This window comes from Polyodon spathula, chromosome 18 (assembly GCF_017654505.1).
Source record: "Polyodon spathula isolate WHYD16114869_AA chromosome 18, ASM1765450v1, whole genome shotgun sequence".
NCBI lineage: Eukaryota > Metazoa > Chordata > Actinopteri > Acipenseriformes > Polyodontidae > Polyodon > Polyodon spathula.
The window spans coordinates 36,139,652-36,156,456 of NC_054551.1; the positions used below are offsets into that span (position 1 = coordinate 36,139,652).

The following is a 16,805-nucleotide window of genomic DNA, read 5'->3' on the forward strand; positions in this document are numbered from 1 at the left end:
CAGGGGGAGAGGGAAAAGGGGGGAGAGAGGGGCAGGGAGAGAAGGGTTGCAGACTCACTTGGGGACACTGGCCCAGGTCCTCTTCAGCCGATAGATGGGATTGGACTGGAGAGCCGAGATGATCGCTCGCAAGGAGGAGAAGTTCTTCCGGATCCGGCATTCCTGGGAGACACAGGATTCCAATCAGAACAGGACTGGAATTCCATCGAGGGGATCAGTAAAACGCTGTGCTTGTTCTGTCTGTTGCAACACTAGGTAACAGGCAGGCACAGTGCTGCTTTACAAAGACAATTACAACAAGAATATGAAGTTTAACGTGTGCTTTTCATACGTCTCGTACACACACAGGCCCACTCTTCCTGTTATGTTAATGCTGGCAACACTCCCTCGCTCTCATATTCTTTCTTTCCACTGGAATCCTACCTCCGCAGAGCAGCACAGCTGAGAAAATACAGAACTTCAAATAAACAGCAGAAAAATAATAATACTGGAAAACTGAAAAGGCTTTCTGGCAGCAGGAGAGTGTTCTTCACCATCCCTCTCACCAGCACTCCCACCAATTCACACAGTCTGCAGCACAGTGCTGGCCCCCCACCCCCCTGGGGCACATCTCTATTTATAGATCTGCCGACAGTCACTCCCTCTTGTTAGTCGGGGTGCAAGCTGTATCTGTTGGCTTATTTATTTGTCCAAACATTTGCAAACACACACAAGAGTCTAGATTAAATGCAGCTGTCTATGAACAGCGCTTGAGTGTTTCCAATAGACTCGTCTGGTATTTGAAATGTTTGAATGTGTTAAACCCTGATCTGTTTCCGCCCCCTCCCTATACCTCGCCCTGGCTGCACGTACCTGCGCGATGTTGATCCACTTCTCGATGACCCTGGCGCGGTGCTGTGGCTTCAGGTCCCGGCCCCTCAGCACGGTGCACACCACACACTTGGTAAGGTTGTTGAACTGGGTGATGGTGGCGCGGACGGTGGGTGCAATGTGCTTGTTCTCCTTCTTGTCTCTCTGGGACCAGATGGAGCCGAGGCAGTGGTGAGGGATCACCTTCTTATAGAGCTCCTGGGGAGAGGGGAGGTGGAGTTAGAACAGGGCTGAGCTCAAAGCTCCTCACTCCCACCGCAGCACTCTCTAACCACTGAGCTCCTCAATCTACAGCAGCACTCTCTAACCACTGAGCTCCTCACACTAACTGCAGCACTCTCTCTAACCACTGAGCTCCTCAATCTACTGCAGCACTCTCTAACCACTGAGCTCCTCACACTAACTGCAGCACTCTCTCTAACCACTGAGCTCCTCAATCTCACTGCAGCACTCTCTCTAACCACTGAGCTCCTCACACTAACTGCAGCACTCTCTCTAACCACTGAGCTCCTCAATCTACTGCAGCACTCTCTAACCACTGAGCTCCTCAGCAGCTCTCTCTAACCACTGAGCTCCTCACTCTCACTGCAGCACTCTCTCTAACCACTGAGCTCCTCACACTCACTGCAGCACTCTCTCTAACCACTGAGCTCCTCACACTAACTGCAGCACTCTCTCTAACCACTGAGCTCCTCACACTAACTGCAGCACTCTCTCTAACCACTGAGCTCCTCACACTAACTGCAGCACTCTCTCTAACCACTGAGCTCCTCACTCTCACTGCAGCACTCTCTCTAACCACTGAGCTCCTCAATCTCACTGCAGCACTCTCTCTAACCACTGAGCTCCTCACACTAACTGCAGCACTCTCTCTAACCACTGAGCTCCTCACACTAACTGCAGCACTCTCTCTAACCACTGAGCTCCTCACACTAACTGCAGCACTCTCTCTAACCACTGAGCTCCTCACACTAACTGCAGCACTCTCTCTAACCACTGAGCTCCTCACACTAACTGCAGCACTCTCTCTAACCACTGAGCTCCTCATACTAACTGCAGCACTCTCTCTAACCACTGAGCTCCTCACACTAACTGCAGCACTCTCTCTAACCACTGAGCTCCTCACTCTCACTGCAGCACTCTCTCTAACCACTGAGCTCCTCACACTAACTGCAGCACTCTCTCTAACCACTGAGCTCCTCAATCTCACTGCAGCACTCTCTAACCACTGAGCTCCTCACACTAACTGCAGCACTCTCTCTAACCACTGAGCTCCTCACACTAACTGCAGCACTCTCTCTAACCACTGAGCTCCTCAATCTACTGCAGCACTGCCAGAGCTCCTCTAACCACTGCAGCTCCTCAACCACTGACTCCTCACAGCACTCTCTCTAACCACTGAGCTCCTCAATCCCACTGCAGCACTCTCTCTAACCACTGAGCTCCTCACACTAACTGCAGCACTCTCTCTAACCACTGAGCTCCTCACTCTCACTGCAGCACTCTCTCTAACCACTGAGCTCCTCACTCTCACTGCAGCACTCTCTCTAACCACTGAGCTCCTCACACTAACTGCAGCACTCTCTCTAACCACTGATCTCCTCACACTAACTGCAGCACTCTCTCTAACCACTGATCTCCTCACACTAACTGCAGCACTCTCTCTAACCACTGAGCTCCTCACACTAACTGCAGCACTCTCTCTAACCACTGAGCTCCTCACTCTCACTGCAGCACTCTCTCTAACCACTGAGCTCCTCACACTAACTGCAGCACTCTCTCTAACCACTGAGCTCCTCAATCTACTGCAGCACTCTCTCTAACCACTGAGCTCCTCACTCTCACTACAGCACTCTCTCTAACCACTGAGCTCCTCAATCTCACTGCAGCACTCTCTCTAACCACTGAGCTCCTCACTCTCACTACAGCACTCTCTCTAACCACTGAGCTCCTCAATCCCACCGCAGCACTCTCTCTAACCACTGAGCTCCTCATACTAACTGCAGCACTCTCTCTAACCACTGAGCTCCTCAATCTCACTGCAGCACTCTCTAACCACTGAGCCACTCTCAGTTCCAGTGGAAAGTGACCCAGTTTCTGTGTGTCTCGTGAGCTGTGGTTTCTGATATTCATTTCATTTCACACTGTGCTGCTCAATTGTTTCGAAGTCGTGGTTATTAATGTAAGCATGTAACTTTCCACAGCACGCTCGCACAACATGTTCTTAGCAGTGCCAAAGCAACCCTCAATATCGACGATAAGCAACTTGTTAACTGAGCAAGTGGGCAAAAACATGTTTCTCCAGCAGCACTGGCACTCACACAGCGTTTGAGGGATTTGCATTCCACCCAGTTCATATTCCCCATTCTAACTCAAAGGAGCATGATCTGTTAAAGCATTCCTGGGACGTGCCCCAACTCCCGGCCCGCTTCCCGCCCTCCACTCCCCCACCGCTATACTCTCCACTCTCTGCCGCTCCACTCTCCACTCCCCATCGCTCCATTCTCTACTCTCCACTCCCTACTCCCCATCGCTCCATTCTCTACTCTCCACTCTCTGCCGCTCCACTCTCCACTCCCTACTCCCCATCGCTCCATTCTCTACTCTCCACTCTCTGCCGCTCCACTCTCCACTCCCTACTCCCCATCGCTCCATTCTCTACTCTCCACTCTCTGCCGCTCCACTCTCCACTCCCTACTCCCCATCGCTCCATTCTCTACTCTCCACTCTCTGCCGCTCCACTCTCCACTCCCTACTCCCCATCGCTCCATTCTCTACTCTCCACTCTCTGCCCATCGCTCCACTCTCCACTCCCTACTCCCCATCGCTCCATTCTCTACTCTCCACTCTCTGCCGCTCCACTCTCCACTCCCTACTCCCCATCGCTCCATTCTCTACTCTCCACTCCCTGCCGCTCCACTCTCCACTCCCTACTCCCCATCGCTCCATTCTCTACTCTCCACTCTCTGCCGCTCCACTCTCCACTCCCTACTCCCCATCGCTCCATTCTCTACTCCCCACTCTCCATCGCTCCACTCTCCACTCCCTACTCCCCATCGCTCCGCTCCACTCTCCACTCCCTACTCCCCATCGCTCCATTCTCCACTCTCCACTCCCTGCCGCTCCACTCTCCACTCCCTACTCCCCATCGCTCCACTCTCCACTCCCTACTCCCCATCGCTCCATTCTCTACTCCCTACTCCCCATCGCTCCACTCTCTACTCCCTACTCCCCATCGCTCCACTCTCCACTCCCTACTCCCCATCGCTCCACTCTCCACTCCCCACTCCCTATCGCTCCATCGCTCCACTCTCCACTCCCTACTCCCCATCTCTCCATTCTCCACTCCCCACTCCCTCCACTCCCCACTCCCTGCTCCACTCCCTACTCCCCTTCACTCCATTCTCCACTCCCCACTCCCTGCTGCTCCACTCCCTACTCCCCTTCACTCCATTCTCCACTCCCTACTCCCCTTCACTCCATTCTCCACTCCCCACTCCCTGCTGCTCCACTCCCTACTCCCCGTCACTCCATTCTCTACTCCCCACTCCCTGCTGCTCCACTCCCTACTCCCCTTCACTCCATTCTCCACTCCCCACTCCCTGCTGCTCCACTCCCTACTCCCCTTCACTCCATTCTCTACTCTCCGCCGCTCCACTCTCCACGGATTACACCTCGCTCCCCCACTCCACTCAACTCCTTGCTCCCTGTCACTCCACTCTCCACTTCCTGCCACTCCACTCTCCACTCCCTGCTCCCCACTCCCCGTGGATTCCTCCCCACTCTCCGCGTCCCTGCTCCCCCATTACACTCCACTCTCCACTCCCTGCTGCTCCACTCCCTGCTCCCCACTCCCCACTCCCCGTGGATTCCTCCCCACTCTCCGCATCCCTGCTCCCTGCTCCCCCATTACACTCCCCCCTCCACTCCCCGCTCTACTCTCTACTCCTCGCTCCCCACCGCTCCCCCTCTCCACTCCCCGCTCCTAGAGGATTCCTCCCCACTCTCAGCTCCCGTGCTCCCCGCTCCCCGGATCTCTCCCCACTCTCCGCTCCCTACTCCCTCCCCACTCTCCGCTCCCTGCTCCCCGCTCCCCAGAGCCCTCCCACTCCCCGCTCACCGCGTCCATGAAGGTCAGCTGCTCCGCCACCAGGTCTTCTGGAATGCTCACAAAATCCTCGGCCACGTCGACCTCCACTTCCTCATCCTCACCGAGGCAGAAGCTGCTATTGCCGTGGAAACCACCTGGGCAGGAAGCAGGAAGAATAAGAGCTGCCCTCACCCCAAGCAGGAGGGACGGTGCCTCTGCCTTCCTGCAGCTGCTCAGACACAGGCAGTGTGCATCTTCACACAGGGTCAGGGCTTACTACGGTTACACTAAGTGGTTACACACTGGGGTCAAGCCGTTCACTATTCCCAGACGAAACAGAAACAACTTCACACATACTCACAAGCAGCCCCTAAATGAAACGTCTCAGTCGTTTGTTTTTTACTTTATTGGGAGCTGTAATGAGTTGGGAGTTGTAATGATGATATCCATGAATGAACTGACATCTCATTCCACTGAATTGGATGCAGAGGCAAGGGCTGGATGTGAATCTCTAACTTCAGGGCTCAAAGACCAACGCCTCATCATTCTGCAGTGGAGAGCTCAGTGTGGGTCTCTAGGGGCAGGTCTGTTCCAGTGTGTTTGCTTGCTCTCTGCAGTGGAGAGCTCAGTGTGGGTCTCTAGGGGCAGGTCTGTTCCAGTGTGTTTGCTTGCTCTCTGCAGTGGAGAGCTCAGTGTGGGTCTCTAGGGGCAGGTCTGTTCCAGTGTGTTTGCTTGCTCTCTGCAGTGGAGAGCTCAGTGTGGGTCTCTAGGGGCAGGTCTGTTCCAGTGTGTTTGCTTGCTCTCTGCAGTGGAGAGCTCAGTGTGGGTCTCTAGGGGCAGGTCTGTTCCAGTGTGTTTGCTTGCTCTCTTGCTGAGGACTGTGTGAGTGAACAGCTTTGAAAGTGTGCTGGTACTGTTCACACTCACCCTCCCTCTCCGGCTCGCTCCGGTCCTGCCTCTGCAGCTGCTCCAGCAGGTTCTGGGCTCGCCTCTCTGGGTCAGAGCCCGGCATGGTCCGGTGCAGGTACTCCAGAACCTTGTGCAGGCTGGGGTACTCGGGGGGCTGGTGGAAATCCTCGGGGCACTGATCCAGCCAGGCACGCAGGATGGAGGCGATGGCACTGCGGGCAGGGGAGGGGAGGGAGAGGGAGAGGTTCAGGGGCTCACAGTAACAAGCATGCACACACACACGCACGCACACACACACACACACACACACACACACACACACACACGCATGTGTACAAACTAGAAGTCTCTTACTTGCGCACGGCTGCTCTGCTGTCGGGGGGGCTGCCAAGCTCATCACTGCCAGTGACCTCCAGGTCCTGGTACCTGAGTGGAGAGAGAAAGAGAGAATTACACACAGAGAGGCAAAATGTCTTCCTGTGCTGCTCTGTTACTGCATATGTTAAAGTTAATAGGTACAGAAGAATTCAAATACTTACACTCACACAGAGAAGACCCCAACACACTCCACTCTCACATACAGACCCCTCCCTGAACCTCCCTCTCCTTGCCTTTCCCTGCTCTCTCGCCCCTCACCTGTCGAGCAACAGTCCCAGCACGTCCGCGGGGCAGGCGAAGGCCCGGTATGTGGACAGGAAGATGCTGATGTAAGTGAAGTCGTTGTCCCCGAAGGCAGTCAGCAGCGTCTCCACCAGCCGCTCCAGCGTCCCAGCCTTGATGGAGCGGATCTTACACGTCTCTAGCTGGCTGATCGTGTGACCTGGGGGCAGCCGGTCACCATCCGCCTGGGGGGACAGAGCAGAGACGCAGGGGTCAGAGGAGAGGGACAGGACAGAGACAAGCAGGGGTCAAAGAAGAGAGACAGGACTGACAGGGACAGGGCTGGAGACAGTGCACATTGTGGCAGATGGAGACTTTCTCTTTGACAGTTGGAGAGGGATGAGGTTGTGTTCCCTGTATTTGACAGGGCGCCCTGCTCTCTCCCTCCTCCCTCTCTACTCTTCCCCTCATTCTCCTTCCTTTTCCTTCACTCTCCAAGATCAAGAATGTTGTGCTCCTTAGCAGATGTGTCCTGGCAGTCTTGGGGGAGAGAGAGGCATTGTGGGTACAGCCTTGGCGTTAGCACGCTAGAACAGGAAACCATTCAATCTGGTTTTAATCAAAGCCTGCCTGCATCTCCCTCTCTCTCTCTCTGAAAACTGGGTTGTAAAAAAAGAACAAAAAAAACACTTTTTTTTTCTTTTTCTCCACGAGTACAAACTCTTGTTCCATTTGAAAGTGGTTCTGGGGCTTGGCAGAAAAACATTTCATTCGAGGGAACTATCTGCTGACCTCAGGGAAAAGATACAGACAACACAAACATTGCTCTTTTGAATCATGAGAGAAGACGCCAAGGAGCAGGGAAGGGTGAGAGATCGGGGGAACCCTGCTGTCTGCTCCCACTCACCCTTAGAGAAGATTCCCACAGTAAAAGCACAACAAAGTGGAATGAAGCACAATGAAGGCATGGTCAAGTATAGAAAAGCATTGTAAAGAATAGCAAGGTTTGGTAATGCATATTAATAAACAAGGCAAACCAGGGGAAACTATGGTACAGTAAATGCATAAAAGGACTACGGGGAAAGCAAGGTAAGGCACTGTATGTTTGCTCTCTCTATCACAGCAGCCATCGATATGATTCATCGCTGGTTCACGTGTTTCCCTGCTTTTAAATCCTAATATTTAGAAACTGATTCAACAAATCAGTCTGGCATGACTTGGGTCGCAAGGCCTTGTGTGACAGAGCAACATAGAAGCCACCCCCCGCACCAGGGGCCTAGGGGCGGGGAGTCAGAGACGGTGACAGTGGGTGTAACACCATCGCTAACCTCACCCCTAGGCAATGCTGTCCCTCCCTCTCCCCCTCTGGGTGTGATGCAGCTGCCCAGGGCTCTAATACCTCAGTCCAGGCTGCCGACACACACACAGCAAGACAACCTGCCCACCTTCCAGGTGCTCTCGTTTACACGCTTGGGTCCTGCTGACCACTGAGTCTGTCAGAGCAGGAGAACACGAGCGAGCTGCACGCTGTATCCCTGTATCCTGCCAGGCTGCCTCTACTGAACAGAACGTAAAACATGCAGTTCTCAATATTTATTTACTACTGAGAGTGAGGGAGTGGGTGGACAGGGGGTAAAGGTCAGCGGTAGAATACACTATGGAGACAGTTAAAGACAGAAAACACATTCAGTTGAAAATCTTTCTCTACCAGTTCTTCAGTTTTAAAAAGAGTTATATGTGTTACATACAGTCCCAGGGATGGAAACAAGACTCCCACTGCATAGCAGTTTAATCCATTCATGGTTTTAGTGAGGGTTTTATGAATGTGAGTGCAGTGTGTCAGTCGAGCCACTCCAGTGTGAGCGGAGCTGGGCGGAGTCTCCACTGCCCTGAGAGAGGAGCTGGGCGGAGTCTCCACTGCCCTGAGAGAGGAGCTGGGCGGAGTCTCCACTGCCCTGAGGGAGGAGCTGGGCGGAGTCTCCACTGCCCTGAGAGAGGAGCTGGGCCCCACTGCTCTGAGAGAGGAGCTGGGCGGAGTCTCCACTGCCCTGAGAGAGGAGCTGGGCGGAGTCTCCACTGCCCTGAGAGAGGAGCTGGGCCCCACTGCTCTGAGAGAGGAGCTGGGCGGAGTCTCCACTGCCCTGAGAGAGGAGCTGGGCGGAGTCTCCACTGCCCTGAGGGAGGAGCTGGGCAGAGTCTCCACTGCCCTGAGAGAGGAGCTGGGCCCCACTGCTCTGAGAGAGGAGCTGGGTGGAGTCTCCACTGCTCTGAGAGAGGAGCTGGGTGGAGTCTCCACTGTTCTGAGAGAGGAGCTGGGTGGAGTCCCTGCGTGGGCTCTCTCTGTCGCTCCTTGAATCAGAAACCAGGGCCTGCGTTGCATCAGCTGGAAATTCCAGAAGAAAAAGAGATGGCTCTCTTTTACAGTAAGAAAACGAGATCCGAGGAAAGAGGAAGTGAAATGGATGCTGGTTTCCACCCGCAACAAGCTGCAGAGAGCGACCCCCGCCAGAGATCAGCCATCGACTGCACAGAGAGTGAGAGAGAGACAGACAGACAGACAGACAGAGACAGACAGAGACAGAGACAGACAGACAGACAGAGAGAGCGCGAGACAGACAGACAGACAGAGAAAGCGCGAGAGAGACAGACCGCACTCGCTTAATCACAGGGAAACAGTCAGCAGTCACGCTTTCAGTATTAGAACAGCAGCATTAGTGTTAGAAACTAAAATTAGAGTCACAGAATTGCACTGGTTGCTAAAAAAGAGTCTGAAACAGAAGCTGCCCGCTCCTCGAGACTCAATACAGCTTGAAGCGAAACCGTGATTTAACCCTCAGTATTTCTGGATGTCTCCTCACAGTTAAAGCTCTGGTCTGCAGGGAGGGGCTGCTTTGAAACTCAGCTGAATCCAGCTTCCCATCACACTCGGACTGGGCTTGTGCGTCTCCACCTGTAGCTTGCAGGTTGATTTGTCGTGTTTACTAATATGCTTTAAACCCAGCCAGCGCGCTCCCTTGTTCAGACCTGTATTAAGCTGTCTTGCTGTTTCCTGGGAGGCAGGGTGCTCTGTACTCACCCCCAGCCAGCGCGCTCCCTTGTTCAGACCTGTATTAAGCTGTCTTGCTGTTTCCTGGGAGGCAGGGTGCTCTGTACTCACCCCCAGCCAGCGCGCTCCCTTGTTCAGACCTGTATTAAGCTGTCTTGCTGTTTCCTGGGAGGCAGGGTGCTCTGTACTCACCCCCAGCCAGCGCACTCCCTTGTTCAGACCTGTATTAAGCTGTCTTGCTGTTTCCTGGGAGGCAGGGTGCTCTGTACTCACCCCCAGCCAGCGCGCTCCCTTGTTCAGACCTGTATTAAGCGGTCTTGCTGTTTCCTGGGAGGCAGGGTGCTCTGTACTCACCCCCAGCCAGCGCGCTCCCTTGTTGGCAGCCTGTTGGATCTGGACCCTCTTGAGTGTGACATTGTAGACGGCTCCCTCCTCCACCTCCTCTCCCCAGTCCTGGACGGAACTCTGCTGTGGAGAACAGACAGTGGTCACCAGCCAATCAGGAGACACCGCCTTAACCCAACCAGCCAAGTAGGAGGCATCCCCTAACCCAGCCAGCTAATCAGGAGACACCCTCTAACCTAAACAGCCTATCGAGAAACACACCCCCTAACCCAAGCAGATATCTGACAGACACTCTGAAACCCAAACAGCACAATCAGTCATCTGAGAGACAGCACCCCACACCCCTCCCCTCCAACACACACAACAACAACAACAACTCAAATACAGAGCATCTGAGAGACAGCACCCCACACCCCTCCCCTCCAACACACACAACAACAACAACAACTCAAATACAGAGCATCTGAGAGACAGCACCCCACACCCCTCCCCTCCAACACACACAACAACAACAACAACTCAAATACAGAGCATCTGAGAGACAGCACCCCACACCCCTCCCCTCCAACACACACAACAATAACAACAACTCAAATACCATCTGAGAGACAGCAACCCCACCCCTCCCCTCCAACACACACAAACAACACAACAACAACTCAAATACAGAGCATCTGAGAGACAGCACCCCACACCCCTCCCCTCCAACACACACAACAACAACAACAACTCAAATACAGAGCATCTGAGAGACAGCACCCCACACCCCTCCCCTCCAACACACACAACAACAACAACAACTCAAATACAGAGCATCTGAGAGACAGCACCCCACACCCCTCCCCTCCAACACACACAACAACAACAACAACTCAAATACAGAGCATCTGAGAGACAGCACCCCACACCCCTCCCCTCCAACACACACAACAATAACAACAACTCAAATACAGAGCATCTGAGAGACAGCAACCCACACCCCTCCCCTCCAACACACACAACAATAACAACAACTCAAATACAGAGCATCTGAGAGACAGCAACCCACACCCCTCCCCTCCAACACACACAACAATAACAACAACTCAAATACAGAGCATCTGAGAGACAGCAACCCACACCCCTCCCCTCCAACACACACAACAATAACAACAACTCAAATACAGAGCATCTGAGAGACAGCACCCCACACCCCTCCCCTCCAACACACACAACAATAACAACAACTCAAATACAGAGCATCTGAGAGACAGCAACCCACACCCCTCCCCTCCAACACACACAACAATAACAACAACTCAAATACAGAGCATCTGAGAGACAGCAACCCACACCCCTCCCCTCCAACACACACAACAATAACAACAACTCAAATACAGAGCATCTGAGAGACAGCACCCCACACCCCTCCCCTCCAACACACACAACAACAACAACAACTCAAATACAGAGCATCTGAGAGACAGCACCCCACACCCCTCCCCTCCAACACACACAACAACAACAACAACTCAAACACAGAGCATCTGAGAGACAGCACCCCACACCCCTCCCCTCCAACACACACAACAACAACAACAACTCAAATACAGAGCATCTGAGAGACAGCACCCCACACCCCTCCCCTCCAACACACACAACAACAACAACAACTCAAATACAGAGCATCTGAGAGACAGCACCCCACACCCCTCCCCTCCAACACACACAACAACAACAACAACTCAAATACAGAGCATCTGAGAGACAGCACCCCACACCCCTCCCCTCCAACACACACAACAACAACAACAACTCAAATACAGAGCATCTGAGAGACAGCACCCCACACCCCTCCCCTCCAACACACACAACAACAACAACTCAAATACAGAGCATCTGAGAGACCGCACTGTGGACCTCTCAGATTTCCTCGCTCTCCCCTCTCCAGAATATCCAGTCCTGGCTCCAGTCCCTTTCCTGGATTTTGGTAGAGCCGAGGGCACTAAATACGTGTTTTTACAATCTGTACTGTTTTCCAGCGCACACAACCAGAGACAAGCTGCTCTTTAAGAGCCCAGAACTGCAGTGACTGCTCCCTGTGTTCAACAGACTACAACAGAAAGTCAATAGAAGAGAAAGAAAATCACAAGACCTGCTTGAATCAAAAACCCAGAGTGACACCGAGCCACAGCCAGCTTAAACACAAGCAACGCTCACATATCTACTAAATGGTAAGAAATCTCAACTGGCCAGCATGCAGCCTTACCTCTCCACACCCTGTGCTGAAACCTGCTCCCTGTGTGAATGGAGGGGCTGTGCGGGGAGGAGCACGGAGCTGCTGGCAAAGAGCCCGCACGTCCTAACCCCACCGCCCTGTTTACTTCAGGATACCCCGCACTGGCGATGCAACGCGAAAACATGCACAGCCTCACCTATCCCAAAGCGCCTGGAGCCCGCTTATAACTGCGTGCTAAACACTGCCTTACAGACAAGCGGTTACATTGCAAGACAGACACCGCGACATCCCCATGCTATTGATTAAAATACATTACCAACTGTCAGCATACCAGGAGGGCATCGAGCACTGTAACAAGAAGGCCTTCTATCCAGCAGCACCTGCACATTTCTACTGCTGTGTTAAATGTGCTGCAGAATTACAATATCGAGCAACGTCATCATACCCGCTACACTGGAGACAATGGTATCAGGGTCAACTTTCCTGCCATCTTAAAAATCTGAAACATTTCAAAACGCAATGTCACCCACTGTAGTGATATATGTATGTTTAATTAACACATTGCCTGATGTATGTATTTACTTTAGAAAACAGAACAAACAGCAAACAAGTATTAAAACAGCGCGCTCCGAATACAGCCCGAGAAGCTGTGTGTCACGTGCCTGTATTGTCCTGCAATAAACACAAGTTTACACTGAAGTCAGTTAGTCCGAGTCAAAGTTTACACTGAAGTCAGTTAGTCCGAGTCAAAGTTTACACTGAAGTCAGTTAGTCCCAGTCAAAGTTTACATTGAAGTCAGTTAGTCCCAGTCAAAGTTTACACTGAAGTCAGTTAGTCCCAGTCAAAGTTTACACTGAAGTCAGTTAGTCCGAGTCAAAGTTTACATTGAAGTCAGTTAGTCCCAGTCAAAGTTTACACTGAAGTCAGTAAGTCCCAGTCAAAGTTTACATTGAAGTCAGTTAGTCCGAGTCAAAGTTTACATTGAAGTCAGTTAGTCCCAGTCAAAGTTTACACTGAAGTCAGTTAGTCCCAGTCAAAGTTTACACTGAAGTCAGTTAGTCCCAGTCAAAGTTTACACTGAAGTCAGTTAGTCCCAGTCAAAGTTTACATTGAAGTCAGTTAGTCCCAGTCAAAGTTTACACTGAAGTCAGTTAGTCCCAGTCAAAGTTTACACTGAAGTCAGTTAGTCCGAGTCAAAGTTTACACTGAAGTCAGTTAGTCCCAGTCAAAGTTTACACTGAAGTCAGTTAGTCCCAGTCAAAGTTTACATTGAAGTCAGTTAGTCCCAGTCAAAGTTTACACTGAAGTCAGTTAGTCCCAGTCAAAGTTTACACTGAAGTCAGTTAGTCCCAGTCAAAGTTTACATTGAAGTCAGTTAGTCCCAGTCAAAGTTTACACTGAAGTCAGTTAGTCCCAGTCAAAGTTTACATTGAAGTCAGTTAGTCCGAGTCAAAGTTTACACTGAAGTCAGTTAGTCCCAGTCAAAGTTTACACTGAAGTCAGTTAGTCCGAGTCAAAGTTTACGCTGAAGTCAGTTAGTCCCAGTCAAAGTTTACACTGAAGTCAGTTAGTCCCAGTCAAAGTTTACATTGAAGTCAGTTAGTCCGAGTCAAAGTTTACATTGAAGTCAGTTAGTCCCAGTCAAAGTTTACATTGAAGTCAGTTAGTCCCAGTCAAAGTTTACACTGAAGTCAGTTAGTCCGAGTCAAAGTTTACACTGAAGTCAGTTAGTCCCAGTCAAAGTTTACACTGAAGTCAGTTAGTCCCAGTCAAAGTTTACATTGAAGTCAGTTAGTCCCAGTCAAAGTTTACATTGAAGTCAGTTAGTCCCAGTCAAAGTTTACACTGAAGTCAGTTAGTCCGAGTCAAAGTTTACACTGAAGTCAGTTAGTCCCAGTCAAAGTTTACACTGAAGTCAGTTAGTCCCAGTCAAAGTTTACACTGAAGTCAGTTAGTCCGAGTCAAAGTTTACACTGAAGTCAGTTAGTCCGAGTCAAAGTTTACACTGAAGTCAGTTAGTCCCAGTCAAAGTTTACATTGAAGTCAGTTAGTCCCAGTCAAAGTTTACACTGAAGTCAGTTAGTCCGAGTCAAAGTTTACACTGAAGTCAGTTAGTCCCAGTCAAAGTTTACACTGAAGTCAGTTAGTCCCAGTCAAAGTTTACATTGAAGTCAGTTAGTCCCAGTCAAAGTTTACATTGAAGTCAGTTAGTCCCAGTCAAAGTTTACACTGAAGTCAGTTAGTCCGAGTCAAAGTTTACACTGAAGTCAGTTAGTCCGAGTCAAAGTTTACACTGAAGTCAGTTAGTCCGAGTCAAAGGGCTGAGCGCCGTCATCCAGTTGATTGGATATTATTGCTGAGAGCAAGATTCACCAGTTCAACATCAATCCACACACCTCTCACAACCCGCCGAGCAATCAGACAGCTTTGAAAGCGTTACAATCAACACAGCGAAGCAAAAACGTGCTTTACAAAAATAATGATTTAGCAGAGAACTGGAATGAATCGTAAGCAGATAATCTCCAACTAAGCTAGAGTAATGAAGTAATGTGTGTAAAATGTGCGGCGACTGTCCTCTACATTCAATACTACTACGAATAATAATAATAATAATAATAATAATAGCGGCAGTCCTCTCCGTGTTCGATATTCATTTCTTTACATTGAAGAAAGTTGTTTTCAGCACAGTTGTTAAGCTGGTATTACGATTTTGGATTTGCGTCGTTATTAAACCAAACAAATTTTAAAAAGGTGTTTCTTGTTAAATAAAATGAAGTATGCTTTGTTATCGTTACCGCATGTGGAGCGAGTAAACAAATACAAAGCAGACCGCCCCAATGCGAATCAAACCCGGAGCACGACTGAGACAGACAGCGGTGCAGAAATCACAGAGCACCGTGAACAGACTTCACGAATGTTTGTGGATTTTTGCTGTAAGCGATTTGCAATGCAAACAGAATTATTATCGAAATCTTTTTTTAAAGTAGTGTTTGACAATAACAATACTAATAACCAAAGTCACTGTGTTATTGTTTGACACCCCCCGTCCCCCCCCAGTCCGTCCGTTACTTTCCCATACTAAACTAGAAGAACGCCCCCATCCATCACAACACCCAACCTTTCACCCCATCGCTCCGTCGCACACAAAAACCCAACAAAAGCGTCAAAAGCAAAAACAAAACTGCTTCGCAAAAATAAATGAAGAAGTTGCACAAAGTTACCATTTTATGTTTCCAAGTGAATTTCATTGTGAGCGCTTCCCTCATGGTCCGGTCGCTGCATCTGAGTTCGTTTCCGTTACAGTCCGTTTTAAACTTAGTCACTCTGAGGTTTTTGTTTTGTTTAGTTTTGCTTTCCTTTTTCCAAAGAAAGTCTCCAGCTCCGATATGAAAGTAGCCCACAGCTCTGCTCGGATCTCTCGTCTTTCTGCCCCCAAGTCTGTTTGTGCGTGTGAGTGTGTCTCCGCCCCGCTATCCTGCGCACAGGCTCTCTCTACCCCTGTCTGTATCTCTCACACAAAGACAGACGAGGATTCCTTCAGCCAGACTGTTCAATAGCGGTTTGCACAATGGGAGGAATTCCTTCAGTTGAGACACGACGGAGGAGGGGGTCCCAGAATTGAGCAATCCCCTTTAGTTTCAGTTTACCAGAAGCCAAGAGATACGCGATAATGCGTTCATTATGATTCTTATTGAACACTGATTTATTACATACAATATAATGCATTTAATTTTATAGCATCTATTATTAGTAGTACGCATGTATATAGTCTGGGTGAGATTTGGTTTTCATTGTATTAAATGTATTATTATTAGTAGTAGTACGCATGTATATAGTCTGTGTGAGATTTGGTTTTCATTGTATTAAATGTATTATTATTAGTAGTAGTACGCATGTATATAGTCTGTGTGAGATTTGGTTTTCATTGTATTAAATGTATTATTATTATTAGTAGTACGCATGTATATAGTCTGGGTGAGATTTGGTTTTCATTGTATTAAATGTATTATTATTAGTAGTAGTACGCATGTATATAGTCTGTGTGAGATTTGGTTTTCATTGTATTAAATGTATTATTATTAGTAGTAGTACGCATGTATATAGTCTGTGTGAGATTTGGTTTTCATTGTATTAAATGTATTATTATTAGTAGTAGTACGCATGTATATAGTCTGTGTGAGATTTGGTTTTCATTGTATTAAATGTATTATTATTATTAGTAGTACGCATGTATATAGTCTGTGTGAGATTTGGTTTTCATTGTATTAAATGTATTATTATTAGTAGTAGTACGCATGTATATAGTCTGTGTGAGATTTGGTTTTCATTGTATTAAATGTATTATTATTAGTAGTAGTACGCATGTATATAGTCTGTGTGAGATTTGGTTTTCATTGTATTAAATGCATTATTATTATTAGTAGTACGCATGTATATAGTCTGTGTGAGATTTGGTTTTCATTGTATTAAATGTATTATTATTAGTAGTAGTACGCATGTATATAGTCTGGGTGAGATTTGGTTTTCATTGTATTAAATGTATTATTATTAGTAGTAGTACGCATGTATATAGTCTGTGTGAGATTTGGTTTTCATTGTATTAAATGTATTATTATTATTAGTAGTACGCATGTATATAGTCTGTGTGAGATTTGGTTTTCATTGTATTAAATGTATTATTATTATTAGTAGTACGCATGTATATAGTCTGTGTGAGATTTGGTTT

The 16,805-nt window shown here is 49.3% G+C and overlaps 1 protein-coding gene across 6 annotated transcripts in view; it reads right to left on the bottom strand.

Annotated features, from left to right (window-relative positions):
- The window catches only part of rgl1 (ral guanine nucleotide dissociation stimulator-like 1), a 59,256-nt gene that overhangs the window by 14,673 nt on the left and 27,778 nt on the right, over nucleotides 1-16,805 (bottom strand). For 2 of the 6 annotated variants that reach the window (XM_041277801.1, XM_041277797.1), the window contains exons 2-8: nucleotides 9,870-9,980; nucleotides 6,506-6,714; nucleotides 6,224-6,295; nucleotides 5,888-6,081; nucleotides 4,991-5,115; nucleotides 853-1,068; nucleotides 59-162 (exon numbers count right to left, since the gene is read on the bottom strand). In XM_041277801.1, coding sequence (XP_041133735.1) covers nucleotides 59-162; nucleotides 853-1,068; nucleotides 4,991-5,115; nucleotides 5,888-6,081; nucleotides 6,224-6,295; nucleotides 6,506-6,714; nucleotides 9,870-9,980 — 1,031 coding nt within the window. Of the gene's footprint in view, nucleotides 1-58; nucleotides 163-852; nucleotides 1,069-4,990; nucleotides 5,116-5,887; nucleotides 6,082-6,223; nucleotides 6,296-6,505; nucleotides 6,715-9,869; nucleotides 9,984-15,300; nucleotides 15,643-16,805 lie in introns of those variants that run through there. The other 4 variants (XM_041277800.1, XM_041277796.1, XM_041277799.1 and 1 more) reach the window with 3 other exon arrangements.